This window comes from Ogataea philodendri, assembly GCF_020536065.1.
Source record: "Ogataea philodendri strain CBS6075 chromosome Unknown scaffold7, whole genome shotgun sequence".
In the NCBI taxonomy this organism is placed as follows: Eukaryota; Fungi; Ascomycota; class Pichiomycetes; order Pichiales; family Pichiaceae; genus Ogataea; species Ogataea philodendri.
Genome location: NW_025763914.1, coordinates 344,647 through 359,988, shown reverse-complemented (window position 1 = coordinate 359,988; position 15,342 = coordinate 344,647). Strand labels below are relative to the sequence as shown.

The 15,342-nt window shown below is 50.1% G+C and overlaps 17 protein-coding genes across 17 annotated transcripts; 10 read left to right on the top strand and 7 right to left on the bottom strand.

Moving 5' to 3' along the window:
• Positions 1–1,132: 1,132 nt before the first annotated feature.
• Positions 1,133–2,548, top strand: OGAPHI_003058 (uncharacterized protein; the record flags this gene model as incomplete). Its single annotated transcript, XM_046203996.1, has 1 exon — positions 1,133–2,548. One exon carries the CDS (start codon positions 1,133–1,135, stop codon positions 2,546–2,548), a length of 1,416 nt encoding a protein of 471 aa, XP_046062221.1.
• OGAPHI_003059 (uncharacterized protein) lies at positions 1,192–1,572 on the bottom strand (the record flags this gene model as incomplete). Its single annotated transcript, XM_046203997.1, has 1 exon — positions 1,192–1,572. The coding sequence occupies one exon, from the start codon at positions 1,570–1,572 to the stop codon at positions 1,192–1,194; it is 381 nt and encodes a 126-aa protein (XP_046062222.1).
• Positions 2,549–2,832: 284 nt separating the features above from the next.
• OGAPHI_003057 (uncharacterized protein) lies at positions 2,833–5,223 on the top strand (the record flags this gene model as incomplete). Its single annotated transcript, XM_046203994.1, has 1 exon — positions 2,833–5,223. The coding sequence occupies one exon, from the start codon at positions 2,833–2,835 to the stop codon at positions 5,221–5,223; it is 2,391 nt and encodes a 796-aa protein (XP_046062220.1).
• Positions 3,099–5,991, bottom strand: OGAPHI_003056 (uncharacterized protein; the record flags this gene model as incomplete). Its single annotated transcript, XM_046203993.1, has 5 exons — positions 3,099–3,632; positions 3,991–4,725; positions 4,879–5,194; positions 5,538–5,756; positions 5,846–5,991. 5 exons carry the CDS (start codon positions 5,989–5,991, stop codon positions 3,099–3,101), a joined length of 1,950 nt encoding a protein of 649 aa, XP_046062219.1.
• On the top strand, positions 5,306–6,937 carry OGAPHI_003054 (uncharacterized protein; the record flags this gene model as incomplete). Its single annotated transcript, XM_046203991.1, has 1 exon — positions 5,306–6,937. The coding sequence occupies one exon, from the start codon at positions 5,306–5,308 to the stop codon at positions 6,935–6,937; it is 1,632 nt and encodes a 543-aa protein (XP_046062217.1).
• Positions 6,061–6,570, bottom strand: OGAPHI_003055 (uncharacterized protein; the record flags this gene model as incomplete). Its single annotated transcript, XM_046203992.1, has 1 exon — positions 6,061–6,570. The coding sequence occupies one exon, from the start codon at positions 6,568–6,570 to the stop codon at positions 6,061–6,063; it is 510 nt and encodes a 169-aa protein (XP_046062218.1).
• A 109-nt stretch (positions 6,938–7,046) lies between the features above and the next one.
• Positions 7,047–9,290, top strand: OGAPHI_003052 (uncharacterized protein; the record flags this gene model as incomplete). Its single annotated transcript, XM_046203989.1, has 1 exon — positions 7,047–9,290. The coding sequence occupies one exon, from the start codon at positions 7,047–7,049 to the stop codon at positions 9,288–9,290; it is 2,244 nt and encodes a 747-aa protein (XP_046062215.1).
• Positions 7,359–8,963, bottom strand: OGAPHI_003053 (uncharacterized protein; the record flags this gene model as incomplete). The annotated part of the gene is made up of 2 exons (XM_046203990.1): positions 7,359–8,289; positions 8,665–8,963. The coding sequence occupies 2 exons, from the start codon at positions 8,961–8,963 to the stop codon at positions 7,359–7,361; spliced, it is 1,230 nt and encodes a 409-aa protein (XP_046062216.1).
• A 67-nt stretch (positions 9,291–9,357) lies between the features above and the next one.
• On the bottom strand, positions 9,358–10,260 carry OGAPHI_003050 (uncharacterized protein; the record flags this gene model as incomplete). The annotated part of the gene is made up of 1 exon (XM_046203987.1): positions 9,358–10,260. The coding sequence occupies one exon, from the start codon at positions 10,258–10,260 to the stop codon at positions 9,358–9,360; it is 903 nt and encodes a 300-aa protein (XP_046062213.1).
• On the top strand, positions 9,377–10,257 carry OGAPHI_003051 (uncharacterized protein; the record flags this gene model as incomplete). The annotated part of the gene is made up of 2 exons (XM_046203988.1): positions 9,377–9,386; positions 9,638–10,257. 2 exons carry the CDS (start codon positions 9,377–9,379, stop codon positions 10,255–10,257), a joined length of 630 nt encoding a protein of 209 aa, XP_046062214.1.
• A 42-nt stretch (positions 10,261–10,302) lies between the features above and the next one.
• Positions 10,303–11,481, top strand: OGAPHI_003048 (uncharacterized protein; the record flags this gene model as incomplete). Its single annotated transcript, XM_046203985.1, has 1 exon — positions 10,303–11,481. One exon carries the CDS (start codon positions 10,303–10,305, stop codon positions 11,479–11,481), a length of 1,179 nt encoding a protein of 392 aa, XP_046062211.1.
• On the bottom strand, positions 10,873–11,217 carry OGAPHI_003049 (uncharacterized protein; the record flags this gene model as incomplete). The annotated part of the gene is made up of 1 exon (XM_046203986.1): positions 10,873–11,217. One exon carries the CDS (start codon positions 11,215–11,217, stop codon positions 10,873–10,875), a length of 345 nt encoding a protein of 114 aa, XP_046062212.1.
• Positions 11,478–15,275, bottom strand: OGAPHI_003043 (uncharacterized protein; the record flags this gene model as incomplete). The annotated part of the gene is made up of 1 exon (XM_046203979.1): positions 11,478–15,275. One exon carries the CDS (start codon positions 15,273–15,275, stop codon positions 11,478–11,480), a length of 3,798 nt encoding a protein of 1,265 aa, XP_046062206.1.
• OGAPHI_003047 (uncharacterized protein) lies at positions 11,997–12,362 on the top strand (the record flags this gene model as incomplete). Its single annotated transcript, XM_046203983.1, has 1 exon — positions 11,997–12,362. The coding sequence occupies one exon, from the start codon at positions 11,997–11,999 to the stop codon at positions 12,360–12,362; it is 366 nt and encodes a 121-aa protein (XP_046062210.1).
• Positions 12,427–12,915, top strand: OGAPHI_003046 (uncharacterized protein; the record flags this gene model as incomplete). The annotated part of the gene is made up of 1 exon (XM_046203982.1): positions 12,427–12,915. The coding sequence occupies one exon, from the start codon at positions 12,427–12,429 to the stop codon at positions 12,913–12,915; it is 489 nt and encodes a 162-aa protein (XP_046062209.1).
• On the top strand, positions 13,152–13,487 carry OGAPHI_003045 (uncharacterized protein; the record flags this gene model as incomplete). The annotated part of the gene is made up of 1 exon (XM_046203981.1): positions 13,152–13,487. The coding sequence occupies one exon, from the start codon at positions 13,152–13,154 to the stop codon at positions 13,485–13,487; it is 336 nt and encodes a 111-aa protein (XP_046062208.1).
• Positions 13,777–14,546, top strand: OGAPHI_003044 (uncharacterized protein; the record flags this gene model as incomplete). Its single annotated transcript, XM_046203980.1, has 2 exons — positions 13,777–13,808; positions 14,072–14,546. 2 exons carry the CDS (start codon positions 13,777–13,779, stop codon positions 14,544–14,546), a joined length of 507 nt encoding a protein of 168 aa, XP_046062207.1.
• Positions 15,276–15,342: the final 67 nt, after the last annotated feature.

Below are 15,342 nucleotides of genomic sequence, written 5' to 3'. Positions count from 1 at the left end.
TTGTCAGAATGAGCAAGACGCGCGGGGCTGGTTTTCACGGGATTCCATTCCTGAACATGACGTTTCTTACGCTTTCAAGCAAGGGTTCTTGGAAACTGGGCATCCTGCGAGTCGGCTATCGGCTTGACAGAAAGGGTGATGACCTAAGCCGATTTGTGTAGGACCGGCCGGAGTCGCGCAACTCCGCTGCAATGCGAGCCGCCCCAGACTCCCGCTGTACTTTGCGGAGACCGATTTGGCCTAGATTTGTTGGACAGCTGCCATCAGTGGTATTGGGGGCATGCACCCCACAATGATGGCCGGGCAAATTGTGGGACCATTACCAGTACGCCATCGGTGTGTGGACGAGACGGTCTACTTTGGGTAATGTAGCGTGCTGATAATTTCCGTGAGGTGGGACGTTTTGCGGCTTTGTTGCGGCCAATTTCGCGCAATCAGCCAACAATTTAAGCGGGCCGAAAGAAAAAATTTTAAATCAGCAGCCCTTTGATTTCCGGACAGTGACATCTTGTTGGTTTCAAGTGGGTCAACATTGTCTATAGATTCTGGGGTACAAGAGTAAAATACGTAATGGTGGAGGCGCGCGCAAAAGCGCTGCATACACTGTTTCAAGCGTGGTACCTTATATTATTATATGGAATTGCGCCCTGTCGCCCCTTCCAATTCCTCCGTAGCAGAGCGTGTTTGCTGCAGATTGAGTAGTATTTCTGTGGTATCAGATCGAGTTGCGTGGCGTGTGAAACGTTGCAAATTCCATCGATGGCTCGTGTCACAGTGGTTGGCCAGGCCAATGCAGGAGTTTCCAGAGCATCAGGTGTCGTCACCACGGTATATTAACCGAACAGCTGATCCCCCCGGGTTTTCGGTACTTCGTCAGGCTATTCTGTCGGATCTAAAACTTTTTATCGGACGTCCCGATTTCAAAGACTATTCACAAAAAAAAAACAAAAGAGGAGATAATTTGTTTTGGCTGCAGCAACTCTGCAGCGAACAAAAATCTCCCTCCTTATTATAACGCTACATTTGCTGATATTGAGTATACTCCGCTTCAAGTTGTCCCCCATTTAAATAGTGCCTTTTCCTCACACTTCCCCTGACACCTTTTAGTCTTGCCCATAGTTGTGCTACGCAGATGCCATATCTGGGTCCTAAGTCGTTTGACACAGCCCCTTTGACTACAAACAACCTTGCTTACCTGAACAACAAGCTTCTAGAGTCGCAACATCCATGTTCATCCGCCTCATCCAGTCTGATATCCTCTCCTGAGGAGGGCACCCTGTCTATATCAACACCGTTGTCAACCATCTCAAGCGCAGGATCGACTACCGACTTCATACGGTCATCGTCAGATAGAGAAGACGATCTCAACATCAACGATGACACAACGGTCATTTTTGGCCATGACAACGCCTCCTCATCCTCCATGTCTACAATCACAGAGCTGAAGCCAAACCTCCTGAAGAAAAAATCAGGAGAGCTGGTAAAATCCTCTTTAAAATTGCCCTCTTTGCAAAGATCAAATTCTATGCCCAACGCCAAGTCGGTGAGATTCGCAAACAGGTTGGAGGACATCAAGTTTTTCGATAAACTTGAAAAACCTACAGCGGTCTCTGCTGGCACATCTCCGCTGGGTTCTCCGTCCCTTGTTCCATCCTGGGGGTTCCAGGGCTCCTCAGAAGAGGACGAATCGGATAGCGATTTAGAAAATCATGACTCATGGGAAATCACATACAACGATGTCCCTTACAACTCTAATTTCCTCAACTTTAGCAAGTTCAACGCGAACAAGCCTATCATCTTGGAAAGCTTGAAACTCAACTCCGTCAAGGACTCCCTTATCGGTTTTGTGTTTGTGCGCAATTTAGGATACGAAAAGAAAATCCTCCTCAAGCTCACCTTTGACAACTGGAAGAGTTTTGTGGAGATCGACAACGCAAACTACATCTCGTCGAACCACATTTTCAGATACTCGTCTTCCGAAGCTTCCTACGACAAGTTTTCTTTCATAATCAAGCTCAGAGATTTGTGCCATTACAAATCTCAATTGGACTTGAGTTTCTGCATCAAGTACGAGGTCAACAAGACCGAATACTGGGACAATAACAATATGCAAAATTACACAGTGTCTTTGAGAAAGATTGAAAAGTCAAACTACAGCTACAAGTCGCCTAGAGACTTGACAGACCTGGACGACATCAAGTTCCGTTTGAAGACCAACTTAAACTTTAATGACTCGTTCTCGTCTCCTTCCTACTTTGGGTTTGAGCCTAGAAACTCCAAGCAGTACCTACTTCGCAAGGTCAACTCCGACACATCCATTCCTACATTAAAGGGAATCACCGCCAACTCCACCTTTGTTGCATCCAAAACGACTCCAAAGAAGAATCAGTCGGTCTCCGCATTCACTGGTTCCCAAAGCTCCAGACCTCCGCACGACCCACTGTACAACAAGATCATTGAGAACTACTGTTTTTTCGGGTCCAATTCGCATCATCTCCAAAATCCTGACCCTGTTGCCGGCTATGCTGATTCTTTCTGCCTAAGTTGATCTTAGTTGGTAGCAGGCTGTCTCCCCAAGTTCATTAACATATGTGAGTTTTTTTCTGTCATTCGCTAAATGTATTTTTATGTTGTGCTAATCAATGCCAACAAACATGGTTGATCGCTAATCTTTGCTGCTTATCAAAGACGATACATAATAGTAAATAGCGTGAATAATAGTAATTTATCGATTTTTTGGGAAAATAAAGGGCAAGACACTGGTATTTCTTTTTTTACCCGGCCTCTCACAAAAAAAAAGATGATAATCTAGAATATTAGCTTCACTAACAAATGACGGACGACCTTGTTACGTTATTCTCCCAAATTGGGTTCCAAGAATCCAAAGCGCGCGAGATCCTGAAAAACACTAAGGTTGCCTCTTCATTGGCCCATTTGATCCGGCTATCTGGCGATAACGTCCAGTGGGATAAGACAAAGAGCACTTTGACTCACCATTTGGCAACGCTGATCAAGGGCGAGGATCTGGTCCACGACAAGGATATTGTTGCGGCTATTGACGACGGCGAGCTCAACTCCACTTTGCAAGTGACTGAAGCTTACAAGTATGTCAAGTCTGCGGGATCTGACTTCAACAAGGACGAGATGAGGGAGAAATCCGGAGTGGGGATCACAGTTACTGAGCAGGACGTTGAGGATGCCATCAGAAAGTACATTGAGTCGTTGAAGGACGAGTTTTTGGAAAAACGGTACAAGATGGTGCCTAACATTCTGGGAAGCGTGCGAAGCTTGCCAGAGTTGAAATGGGCCTCTCCATCGATGTTCAAGCCTACTGTTGATAAGTTGGCGTTGGAATACCTTGGTCCTAAGGATGAAAGAGACGTGGTGAAGAAGGAGAAGAAGAAGAAGGAGCCATCAAAGGCCAAGACAGAAACTAAGGCTAAAGAGCCAGAAAGAAACATGTTCACTGAGGGATTCCTTGGTGATTTGCACAAACCAGGTGAGAACCCACAAAGATGGCCAGAACTGATGAAGGAGCACCTGAAGGTCACCAAAGGCAAGGTGTTCACGAGATTCCCGCCAGAACCCAACGGGTTCCTGCATATCGGGCACTCCAAGGCCATTATGGTGAACTTTGGTTACGCAAAGTACCACGACGGCGTGTGTTATCTGCGATACGACGACACTAACCCAGAAGCCGAGGAACAGGTGTACTTCGACTCTATTTTGCGGTGTGTCAAGTGGTTGGGATACGAGCCTTGGAAAATCACCTACTCTTCCGACTACTTTGACCAGCTGTACGAGCTGGCTGAGAAATTAATCACCTCTGGCTATGCGTATGTTGATCACTGCACCCCTGAGGAAATCAAGGCACAAAGAGGAGTCAAGGCGGATGGAACTCCTGGTGGAGAGAGATTCCCATCTCCATGGAGGGACCGGCCGGTCGAGGAGTCGCTGGCTGAGTTTAGAAAAATGAGAGACGGCCATTACGAGCCAGGTAAGGCCACTTTGAGAATGAAACAAGATATCAACTCGCCATCGCCTCAAATGTGGGACCTGATTGCGTACCGTGTGCTGAATGCCAAGCACGAAAGAACAGGCGACAAGTGGAAGATCTATCCAACATACGACTTCACACACTGTTTGGTCGATTCTTTCGAGAACATCAGTCATTCTCTGTGTACCACCGAGTTCTATCTCAGCAGAGAGAGTTACGAGTGGCTGTGTGACGTGCTGCACGTTTATAGACCAGCGCAAAGAGAATATGGTCGGTTGAACTTGAGTGGAACGATCATGTCCAAGAGAAAGATTGCCAAGCTTGTGAACGAGGGATATGTTCGTGGCTGGGACGATCCAAGACTGTACACTTTGGAGTCGCTGAGAAGAAGAGGTGTTCCTCCAGGAGCCATTTTGAGTTTCATCAACACTTTGGGAGTCACCACCTCGACTACCAACATCCAGGCCGTGAGATTCGACACTGCTGTGAGAACGTACTTGGACCACACGACTCCAAGATTGATGATGATCGAAAACCCATTGAAGGTGGTCATTGACAACCTGGCCGACGATTATGAGGAGTTGGTGGAAATTCCTTACAAGCCAGGATCTCCGGAGTTTGGATCCCGTAGAGTTCCATTCACCAAGACCGTTTACATTGACAAGTCGGACTATAGAGACACAATCACCAAGGACTACTTCAGACTGGCCCCAGAGCAGCCTGTTGGACTAATGAGAGTTCCTTTCAACATCAAGGTGACCAGCGTGGACAGAGACGAGTCTGGCGCTCCTGTTCTGATCCATGCCGAGTATCTGAACGACCCTGCCGTGCACAAGAAACCAAAGACGTACATTCATTGGGTTCCGGAGAGCACGAAGTACAACTCGCCGGTGAAGATCGCAGAGGTGAGAATCCACAACCAACTGTTCAAGTCGGAGAACCCGTCTGCCAACCCTGAAGGATATCTGGCGGACATCAACCCTGATTCCGAGCAAATCATCAAGAATGCCATCATAGAGCCAAGTTTCCACGAGATCGAGACCAAGTCTCCAATGAACATGCCGTTCACCAACCCTCAATTTAGCATCCACGAGGAGGCCGGCAAGGAGACTGTCCGGTTCCAAGCTCTGCGTGTGGGATACTTCTGTTTGGACAAGGATTCTACCAACGACAAGCTGATTCTCAACCGGATTGTCACTTTGAAGGAAGACTCTGCCAAAGATTGATCCTCGTCCCGATTAGGTAATCGATAAATTTTTTAATCAATTTTTTTTGTAGAGAAATCTTTTCTAAGACTGATTAATCCTAATGTCTGTATCTGTTTCACAAGATTACGTTGACGACGGTGTCAGCTTCGAGTCGTTTGGTTTAGACGCGCGTCTAATTCAGGCCATCAACAAGTTGGGCTTTGAGCATCCGACGTTGATCCAGAGTCAGTCGATCAAGCTTTCTTTGGAGGAGCGTAAGGATATCATTGCGAGAGCGTCCACTGGTTCGGGAAAGACGGCAGCTTATTGTATTCCGATTGTGCAGTCGATACTGACGACGGTCGAGGCGGCCAATGGCGTGCAGACGTTGATTTTGGTGCCGACCAAGGAGCTGAGTAACCAGGTGACCGAGTTTCTGGGCCAGTTGACGGTCTTTTGTGGCCGCAGTGTCCGTGTTTTGAACCTGAACGACACGGTAAGCGACCAGGTGCAGACCCAGCTGGTCAAAGAGGGCCGCGAGGTGTTTGTGAGCACGCCGGCCAAGCTTGTTTCTGTTTTGGAGAAGAATAAGAGTCTGGAGCTGTCGAATCTGCGGTTTTTGGTGATTGACGAGGTGGACCTGATGGTGAGTTATGGATACAAGGACGACCTGGAGAAGTTGAAGGAGTTTCTGGGGATGAAGGCCAACACACAGGTGTTTTTAATGAGTGCCACGTTGAACGAGGAGGTGACTGAATTGAAGGAGAAGTTCTGCAACAAGCCTGCTATTTTGAAGCTCGAGGACATCGACAACGACAAACGGCAGTTGGTGCAGTATTACATCAAGACGAGCGAGCTGGACAAGTTTCTGTTGATCTATGTGATCTTGAAGCTCGGCTTGATCAAGGGCAAGATCCTGTTGTTTGTGAACGAGCTGGACAGAGGATACAAGTTGAAACTGTTTCTGCAGAACTTTGGCATCAAGTCGTGTTTGTTGAACTCGGAGCTGCCGTTGAATTCGCGGTTGCACATTGTTGAGGAGTTCAACAAGAACGTGTACAATCTGCTGATTGCCACGGACGAGTCGAACGGCGAGGAGACCAGCGGGGAGGTTGGTGTTTCGCGAGGCGTGGACTTCAAGAACGTTGCATGTGTGCTGAACTTTGATCTGCCAACGTCGTCCAAGACGTATGTGCACAGGGTGGGGAGAACTGCGCGTGGAGGGAAAAGCGGGATGGCGTTGTCGTTTGTGGTTGCTGCGAAGGAGTGGGGCAAGCACAAGGCGTCGAGTCTGGCCAGTGCGCGGCGTGACGAGAAAGTGCTTGCTCGTATTGAGCGGTCGCAGAGCAGGCTCGGGTTCGAACTGAAGCCGTACCAGTTCAACATGAAGCAGGTCGAAGCGTTCAGATACAGAATGGAGGACTCGTTCCGGTCGATCACGCGGGCTGCTGTGCGCGACGCGCGGCTGAAGGAGATCAAGCAGGAACTGATGGCCTCGGAGAAGTTGAAGCGTCACTTTGAGGAAAACCCGCAGGACCTGGTCACTTTGCGGCACGACAAGGACCTGGCCAGTGTGCGTGCGGACGCGCATCTGAAACGGGTCCCTGCGTACTTGTTACCTGAAGGGGCCCGTCCCGAGGAGAAGAAGCTTGGGTTTGTTCCGTTCAACAAGGTCCGCAAGGGACGCGGCCGCAAACATGGCAAGAAGGTCGACGTTCTTAAAGGCGTCTCGAAAAGAAGACGTACCAAGTAATCTGCTATAGAATCATCCCATTTAATAAACCCACACAAACTTGACCCTGTTGATATATATATTTTTCAAAATCGCCCGGTAACACTTTTTTTCGTGTCTTGTTTTTACCATGGCTAAGAAATCTGTCAAATTAGCGCCGTCGGCAACGGACAAAACAACAGAACTCCGCATACAGACCGGACCTAAGCGCCAGTACCTGCTTTCGACTCTGACGCCCGAAACGCTGGCCAATCGGCGAGTTATTTCGAGCTCTGAAAAGGGCCTTGTCTTGTTGTTGGCCGTGTTTGCAAGCGTGCTTCGTCTGCGACACCTCAATTTCCCCGATTCCGTGGTGTTCGACGAGGTCCACTTCGGCGGGTTCGCCAGAAAGTACATCCTCGGCAAGTTTTTCATGGACGTCCATCCTCCTCTTGCCAAGCTGTTATTTGCGGCAGTGGGTGCTTTGGGAGGATTCAACGGCAAGTTTGAGTTCGCCAAGATCGGCGACGTGTTCCCTTCCAACGTTCCATACGTTCTCATGAGACAGCTTAGTGCCGTCTTGAGTGTCGGAACCGTTGTCTTGTTGTACCTGACTCTCAGAACAACCGGTGCCAAACCAATCGTGGCTTTTCTGTCGTCCGCATTGCTTGTGCTGGAAAACGCAAACGTGACAATCTCCCGTTTCGTGTTGCTGGACTCCCCGCTGCTGTTCTTCATTGCTGCCACAGCCTACTCTGCCTCCAAGCTCAACATAGAAACTCCTCTCTCTTGGAACTGGTGGAAATCGCTCGTCTTGACAGGCACGTGTTTGGGATTCGCCTGCTCGTCCAAATGGGTCGGTCTGTTCACCCTCGTTTGGGTCGGCGCCGCCACGGCCATCAAGTTCTGGTTCTCCGTTGGCGATCTGCAACAATCTCCAAAATCCATCGTCAAGCAGAACATTATCAAATTTGTGACACTTTTGGTCATTCCAGCCATCATTTACTTGATCTCGTTCCAGGTCCATCTGTCCTTGCTGGACCAGGAAGGTGACGGAGCAGCCTTCCTCTCGTCTGCGTTCAGAACCTCCTTCAAAGACACAACCGTGCCTAAGTCCACTTTGGCAGACGTGGGAGTCGGCTCCGTCGTCACCCTGAAACACGTCGAGACCAACGGCGGCTACCTCCACTCTCACAACTCTCTCTACGAGGGAGGATCCGGCCAGCAACAAGTGACTTTGTATCCACATCTCGACGCAAACAACAAATGGCGTATCGAGCTCTACAACGTGTCGGAGCCACCAACCTCGTTCGAGCCAATCCTCGACGGAACAAAAATCAGACTCTACCATACCCTGACCCACAGACGTCTGCATTCCCACGATATCCGTCCTTCTGTGTCGGAGATCGATTGGCAGAACGAGGCTTCGTGTTACGGCTACGAAGGTTTCGAAGGAGATCCAAACGACGACTTTGTTGTGGAGATCGCCAGGGACCTATCTGTTCCTGGAGATGCCCAGGACACCGTCAAGGCAATAGACACCATTTTCCGTCTCAGACACGCCATGACCGGTTGCTACCTGTTCTCGCACGAGACCAAGCTGCCAAAATGGGGATTCGAGCAACAGGAAGTCACCTGTGCCGGCCAAGGTATCAAGCCTCTGTCGTACTGGTACATTGAGCAAAACGAGAACGAGTTCTTGGACCCTGCTGTGGCCGAAAAGGTCTCCTACAAGGACCTCACGTTTTTCCAGAAAGTCAAGGAACTACACAAGATCATGTGGAAGATCAACAAGGGACTCAAAGCTCCTCACGTTTTCGAGTCCAGACCAGAGTCCTGGCCATTCCTCCAAAGAGGTATTTCCTACTGGAAGGAAGGAGACAGACAAGTGTATCTTTTGGGCAACCCTGTTGTTTGGTGGCTGTCGTCTTTCCTGTTTGTTCCTTTCGGATTCTTCATTGCCTGGAACGTCTTGAAATGGCAACTGGGCTACACTCTGCCTCAGAACCCTGCTGTGTTTAACTACGCTCTCAACACCGCCATCTTCTTGGTCGGCTGGTTCATCCATTACTACCCTTCGTTCCTCATGGATAGACAAATGTTTCTCCACCACTACCTGCCGGCCCTCTACTTTGGAATTCTCACCTTGGGCCAGACATTGGAGGTGATCTACTCGGGCGTTTTCCCAAGAAGAAAGTACGTGGCTCTGGCTCTGTTTGTGGCCATCTTTAGCCTGGCAGCTTACAACTTTGTGCAAAGAACCGCCATCGTCTACGGCTCATCGTGGGACCAGACAGCCTGCGCCGAGTCCAAGATGCTCAATTGGGACTACGATTGCGGAATATACCCAATCGCAGGCTCTCCAGAGAGTTTTACTCCAAAAGACGAATTGTAGGTAGAATAAATAGCTGAAATTTAAATATCATGAATTTATAAATCTCCAGTTATTACTTTCACTATGTTCAACTACTTTTGCTGTCAATGAGTTCGCGTAACTCACCGATGTCACGTGGACCTGTTCTGCAACACCCTCCAACGATCTTGACGCGAGGAATACGGAGCCATTCGTGTGCTGCTACCAAAAACTCAGACTTCTTGCCCGTCCACACTTTCTTCTCGCCGTCGTACACCTCTCCTGAGTTCGGATAAATCACCAACCCAACGCCTTGTAGATTGGCTGTCTTTGCCAGCTTGCTGTCCAGCCGCTTCAACACCTCCACAGAAACCCCTGCACCACAACAGTTGGCTCCAATAGCCACCAGTTTTGGGTCTGGGTGGGCGTCGAGCCAGTCGACGACGTCGTCAAACGACGTGCCGTCGGCAAGCGAGGTCGCGGTCACGCTCAAACTGAGGTACCATTGCTTGGTGCCGTGGGAAAGAAGGCCGACGATGGCTTTGATTTCCAAAAACGACGGCACCGTCTCGAACGCCAGCAGATCGACGTACGGCGACTTTTCCAGCGCGTCCAGGCGTCCACGGTGGAATTTTTGCAGTGTTCCCATGGTAACGGTACCGTAATTGCCCGTATATTCCTCGCCGTTTGCGAGAAATGCGCCATATGGCCCAATGGATCCGGCGATCTGCACCCGAGACCCACGAGAGCCCGATTTGGCCGCATCGCGACACAGCTCAATGGCTCTGGCGTACACCGTGCCCGGATCAAGTCCCTGCTGCCGCAAGTTGTCGTCGCACAGCTGGTAGGTGGCTGTGAGCAAGATGTCAACTCCACTGGCCACATAGTCCGCGTGCACCTGCCGAACCTTGTCAGGCACCTCAACAAGCGCCCTGCCCGACCACAGGCCGCCCGACACGTCGACTCCGCGCTTCTCAAGCTCTGTTCCAAGGGCCCCGTCAAGAAGTAACATTTAGCACTGCCTTTAAATTTATTTCACCAAAAAGTTTCCTACATGTATGCCACGGCGGACTTGGACTCGCTGCCGACGGAGGACGACCCGTCTGTGAACGTTGACGAGCTGTGGCGCGTGGTGTGTGCGCTGGTGCACGACTACGTGGCCGAGAACGAGCTTTCGCGGGTGCTGGACCGGGTGGAAAACAGCCCCTCGTTGCTCCAACAGCTGGCGCTCTTGGCCGGTGTGCTAAAGACAAACTCGCCGCACGAGCTGCGACGTGTCCACTCCGCGCGGTTCGCACACGCGCTGGAAACTCTGCTGGCCCGCCTGGACGTCTCGCTGGTGTTCGGCAGCTCGCAAATCGTCACCGTGTTCTACACCCTTCTCCACGACATTTCCGGTGTCGTGGACACCACGGGCGCGGTGCTGCTGAAACTGGTCCACCGCGTGGCCACCGTCGCGTCAATGAATGCATCGTTTTATTACTTACACTATTTCACCCTGAAACAGCTGTTTGCCCAGCAAAAGTACCGGGACATCGCCCAGCTGGCGCCGCTGCTGGCCAGACACTCGCACATCGAGCCGGCCTTTTTGACAAAGGATGCGATCTTCCAGTCGTACGCAATTCTAGCCAAGTCGCTCATGAACACGGGCCATTACGGCTCTGCGCACGACCAGTTCCAGATCCTGTTCAAGCTGCCTGTGTCCAGACCCCAGAACGTGCTCCAGAACGTCGTCAGCATCTATGCCATCAACACCGTGCTTGCAGACAACAAACGGCACACGAACCTCGTCAAGTACGGCGGGCTGGTGGACCCGCACTGCTGCCATCTGGTTCAAAGCCTCCAAACGAGCCAGCCGACGCATTTCTACCAGACCGTGGAAACTCTGGCCAAAGAGTACTCCGACCTTGTTCCGCAGGTGTTTGACGACCTGAGGGCCAAGATGCGGCTCCGTATCCTCCAGACCCATCTCGAGCTGTACAAGGTTGTGCGTCTGACAACTCTGGAGTCAATAGACCAGTTCCCAGATACCAAACAGTTTCTCGAGCACCACGGCTATGTTTTCGACAACGACATCTTATCAGTGCCAGAACCGCGGGAAACCGCCCAGACGATCGACAACAAGACGCTCGTGGCGGCCATCACGTCGCTGGATAGGATCGCCGCGAAAACCAGCCAAACCGCACAGCTGAAAGAAGCTCAGAAGCTCAGAAAACAAAACTCCATAGCTTAATCCAATTCGCCGTAAGTTCCACGAATCTTGGTGGTGTCGTACTTTCTGATAATGCTCTCCTGGCCCTCATCCTGCGAGAACGCAAAACCACGCTGCTTGCGCATCCGGTGCACCTGTCTGACCTTGCGGATCGTTTTCTGGAACGACGAGAACCGCGGCTTGTGATCCTGGATCTGGTACTTTTGGATCTTCTGCACCTTGTGGTAGAACTCTGGGTTCCAGGTTCTCTTGTAGTACTTCCACAACAAGTCCCGGAGCAGACACAGGATCGGTACAATCAGAATCGTCATCCAATAGACCAACGACCCAAAAATCCGCGGAGCAACTCCCCAGTACTCTTTGGAAACACCAACGTGTGGAGCAATGGTGGCATACAATGGTAGCACCACAATCAACAGCGCCAGCGAACCGGGAATGGCAACGAGAGTGAACTTTGTCCATTGCGAAGAAATCAAAGCAGCTTTACCCAAAACGGTCACCAAACAGGTGGTGTAGACTGCAATACCAAATCCCCAATGGTCCAGAATTGTTCCGTTGCTCAGTTGGTTGCCGTACTTGAAAATATTGATCAACGAGATGTAGATGATAGCACTGTGGTAGAATCCGTTCACAGCCCACGACCAGAAGATCTCCACATTGAAGAAATGGCCGGCTTGTCCAATCTTGTAAAGTTGAGGGTATTGGTTCAACATGTTGGCTGTGATGTACTGGTCAAAAATACCAATCACCAATGGAGGCAGAACAACAAAGATCACGTTGTACAAGGTCAAAGTCCACGACTCCACCATCGACTGCCCACTGAACCCGTTACTGAACACGTACCAGAACTGGGTCATATAGAAAGTGATGTTCTTGTAGAACGAGTAAAGAATGGCCAATGAGAGTCTCTGATACGACCAAGAACCGTGGACAAGCAGCAGCTTTTTGAGGTACTTGAACTGACCAATGGCAAAATCTGCACTTCTGGCAGCCTGCATACCTTCCATTCCGCTGATGCCAACACCAACATGGGCAGCCTGGATCATCGAGACGTCGTTAGCCCCGTCTCCAATAGCAAGCAATAGAGCCTTCTTCTTCCGCTTCACCAGACGCACAACCAGAGCCTTCTGCAGCGGAGAAACACGACAACAGATCACAGCCTTACAGAGAACAGCAATTTCAAGAAGCAGGTCTTCGAGATCAGACTCCAAAGCAAAACCAAGCGATTTTCCATCAATGACCAAGGCCAACGAGTTGATGTCATCTTGCGATAATTGGTTGCTACGCAAAATCTCTGCTTTATCAAGCAAATTCTCTCTGGTTTCGCGTTTGGACTCCTCGTTCACAATCAACAGGTTCATGTCCTCACTGAGCAGCTTGCAACTCATTCCAATGTTGATCGCAGTCTCCTGTCTGTCTCCGGTCAACACCCAGACCTTAATTCCGGCCTCTTGAAGCACCTGGATGGTCTCAGGAACACCGTCTTGCAATTTATCCTCAATAGCAGTTGCTCCCAGCAAAAACAGGTCTTTTTCAATCAGTTCAGCAGCGTCGTCAAGTTTCTGCGACCGGTCCTCCAAACTGATAGATGCCTTGTTATATATTTGACTCCAGTCCTGGTACTCCGACTCTGGGATCACTCTTGTGGCAATACAAAGAGTCCGCAGACCTTCCACGGCGAAATCCTCCAGATGTCTGGTGGTGGCATCAACGAACTCGTTCTCGTCAGAAAGACGAGCCAAGATCACCGAGTCTGCTCCCTTGACGTACAGTCTGATTTTTCCGTCCGGACACCTGAAAATGGCACTCATCCGTTTTCTCGTGGAGTTGAACTCGCAAATGTTCAAGAGCTCGTAGGTGAGTTCTTGGCCGTCAACCAGGATGCTGATGCTGGAAGGTTTACGGACATTGAACTTGTAGCCCAACATGGCAGCTCCTTCCACGAGAGCACCTTCGTCTGGAGACGCAGCCTGGTATTTGATGATGTCACCTCTAACCTCAGGAATGACAGTATGACAGGCTGCTAACAGTGTCAAGAACTCGTCAATCACTTTGCCGTTTCTGTGTTCTTTTCTATCAATTTCGAGCTGGTCGAATGTGTGGTAGCCAGTTTCAATTCCGTCCTGGACACTTGCTTGATGGTCCTCAGGAATATCGCCAATGTAGCAGCGACCACCGATAGAACATGTTTTAAACTCCATAATGTTTCTTGTCAAAGTACCGGTTTTATCACTGAAGATGTACTCAATCTGACCCAGCTCCTCGACCAAGGAAGACGTCCGCACAACTGTTGGTGTGTCTGTTGGCTCGTAGTACATGTCCAAATCCGAGGCTATCAGGAAAGCCTGGTAATACTTGATGATTTCGACAGTCACAAACAACGAAATTGGCACCAAATTGGAGAATAGCACCCAGTACGTGAGAATGTCTGCAAAAAACAACTTCACCTTGCTTGTACCTTCCAAATAAAGATATCCCAGATGGTTTTTCATGAACGCGATGTTGAGGATGTCTCCAATGGAAGAGACCACAGATAATGCCAAAAGGATTCCAAACAGAGCAATCACCTGAAGATTGATGATTCTCTCCACGTCGGTCTTTTTAATCGGAGCGGCGGTAGCATTACGCATGAGCTTTGTCTCATGGCCAGTGAACACCACTATACCTTGGATCCAAACGGTGTTTCTCAAACTGGCACCTCTCAACAACAATTGGTCCGGACTCAATGGGATCTCACGTCCGTTCAAATACAACGTGCCCTCGTACGTGTACAGACTGCTATTTGGACGTTCACTCATGATTTTTCCCTGGCAACGCACCAATTCTTGAGGTGCCAAAAGACCAGCGGTTTCTTCCTTAGACTGTTTGATTTTCAGATTGGTTTCTCCGTCCAGGTTAGCAGTCTCAATGTAGCACAGTCCTTCTGGCTCCGACGAGCTGAGCAAGATCAAATCTGCCGGGAACGGCTGCTCGCTTTTAACTCTCACAATGTCTCCGACTCTGACATTAATCCATTTCTTGATCACGTACTCTCCGGTCTGGATATCCAGCACCTCGATCTTGGACCTGTTCAGCTCGTTGTCTGACGAGTTTCTCTTGATATCTTCTGTGATCTCCTTAACAGCAGAAACCAATAAAACAATCATCAACGTACCAATGGTGGTGTATCTGTTTGTAGGAGAAACAGAAGGAACCTGCTGGATCGCCGAGGTGAAAAGGAAAAACAGATTGGCGTACTTACTGAACTGCTCAAACAGGAACTTCGGAACAAATGTGACAAAATTGTACTTTGTTGTACTGATGTGGTTGTCGTAATAGCCAAACCGAGCATTTGTCTGTGGATCGTTGATGTAGATGGTGCGTGGGCTGTTGTCGTCGTCGTTGCCACGCTTGCGGAAGTACCGCATGATGTCGAACCTGTTGGCGGCGGAAGTTTCTGGGTCCTCGTCTCTAACGCTGCGGGAAGGCTCGTGCGTATCTTCCACGTTGTTGTAGGCAGGTCCTCCCATTTTTGTTCTGAGCTGGTTGACCATGTCGCGCAGCCCGCTGGAGCCCTGCGGTCGGTAACTGTCGCTCTCGTAGTCGCTGAGCACGTCCGAATCAAACGGGTTGTCGCGCGAGGTTGGGTCGATGTTGTCGTAGTCACTCGCCACGTTGGCAAACCGGGACGAGGAAGGCTCCGGGGCCGCGACGTGAGAGTCAGCAAACGGGTCGTCCAGACTGTCCAGGTCCACAAGGTCGCCCAGGCCGTTGGGGCCCGAGTCGTCGAGGTAATTGGGCGTGTTGGCCGAACTATAAGGACCGTGTTTTGACATGGGAATAAAGAATCTGGTTTACGTAAGAAAATAAAAATATGGAGGCCCAGCTCCGCCTGGCTGGCAG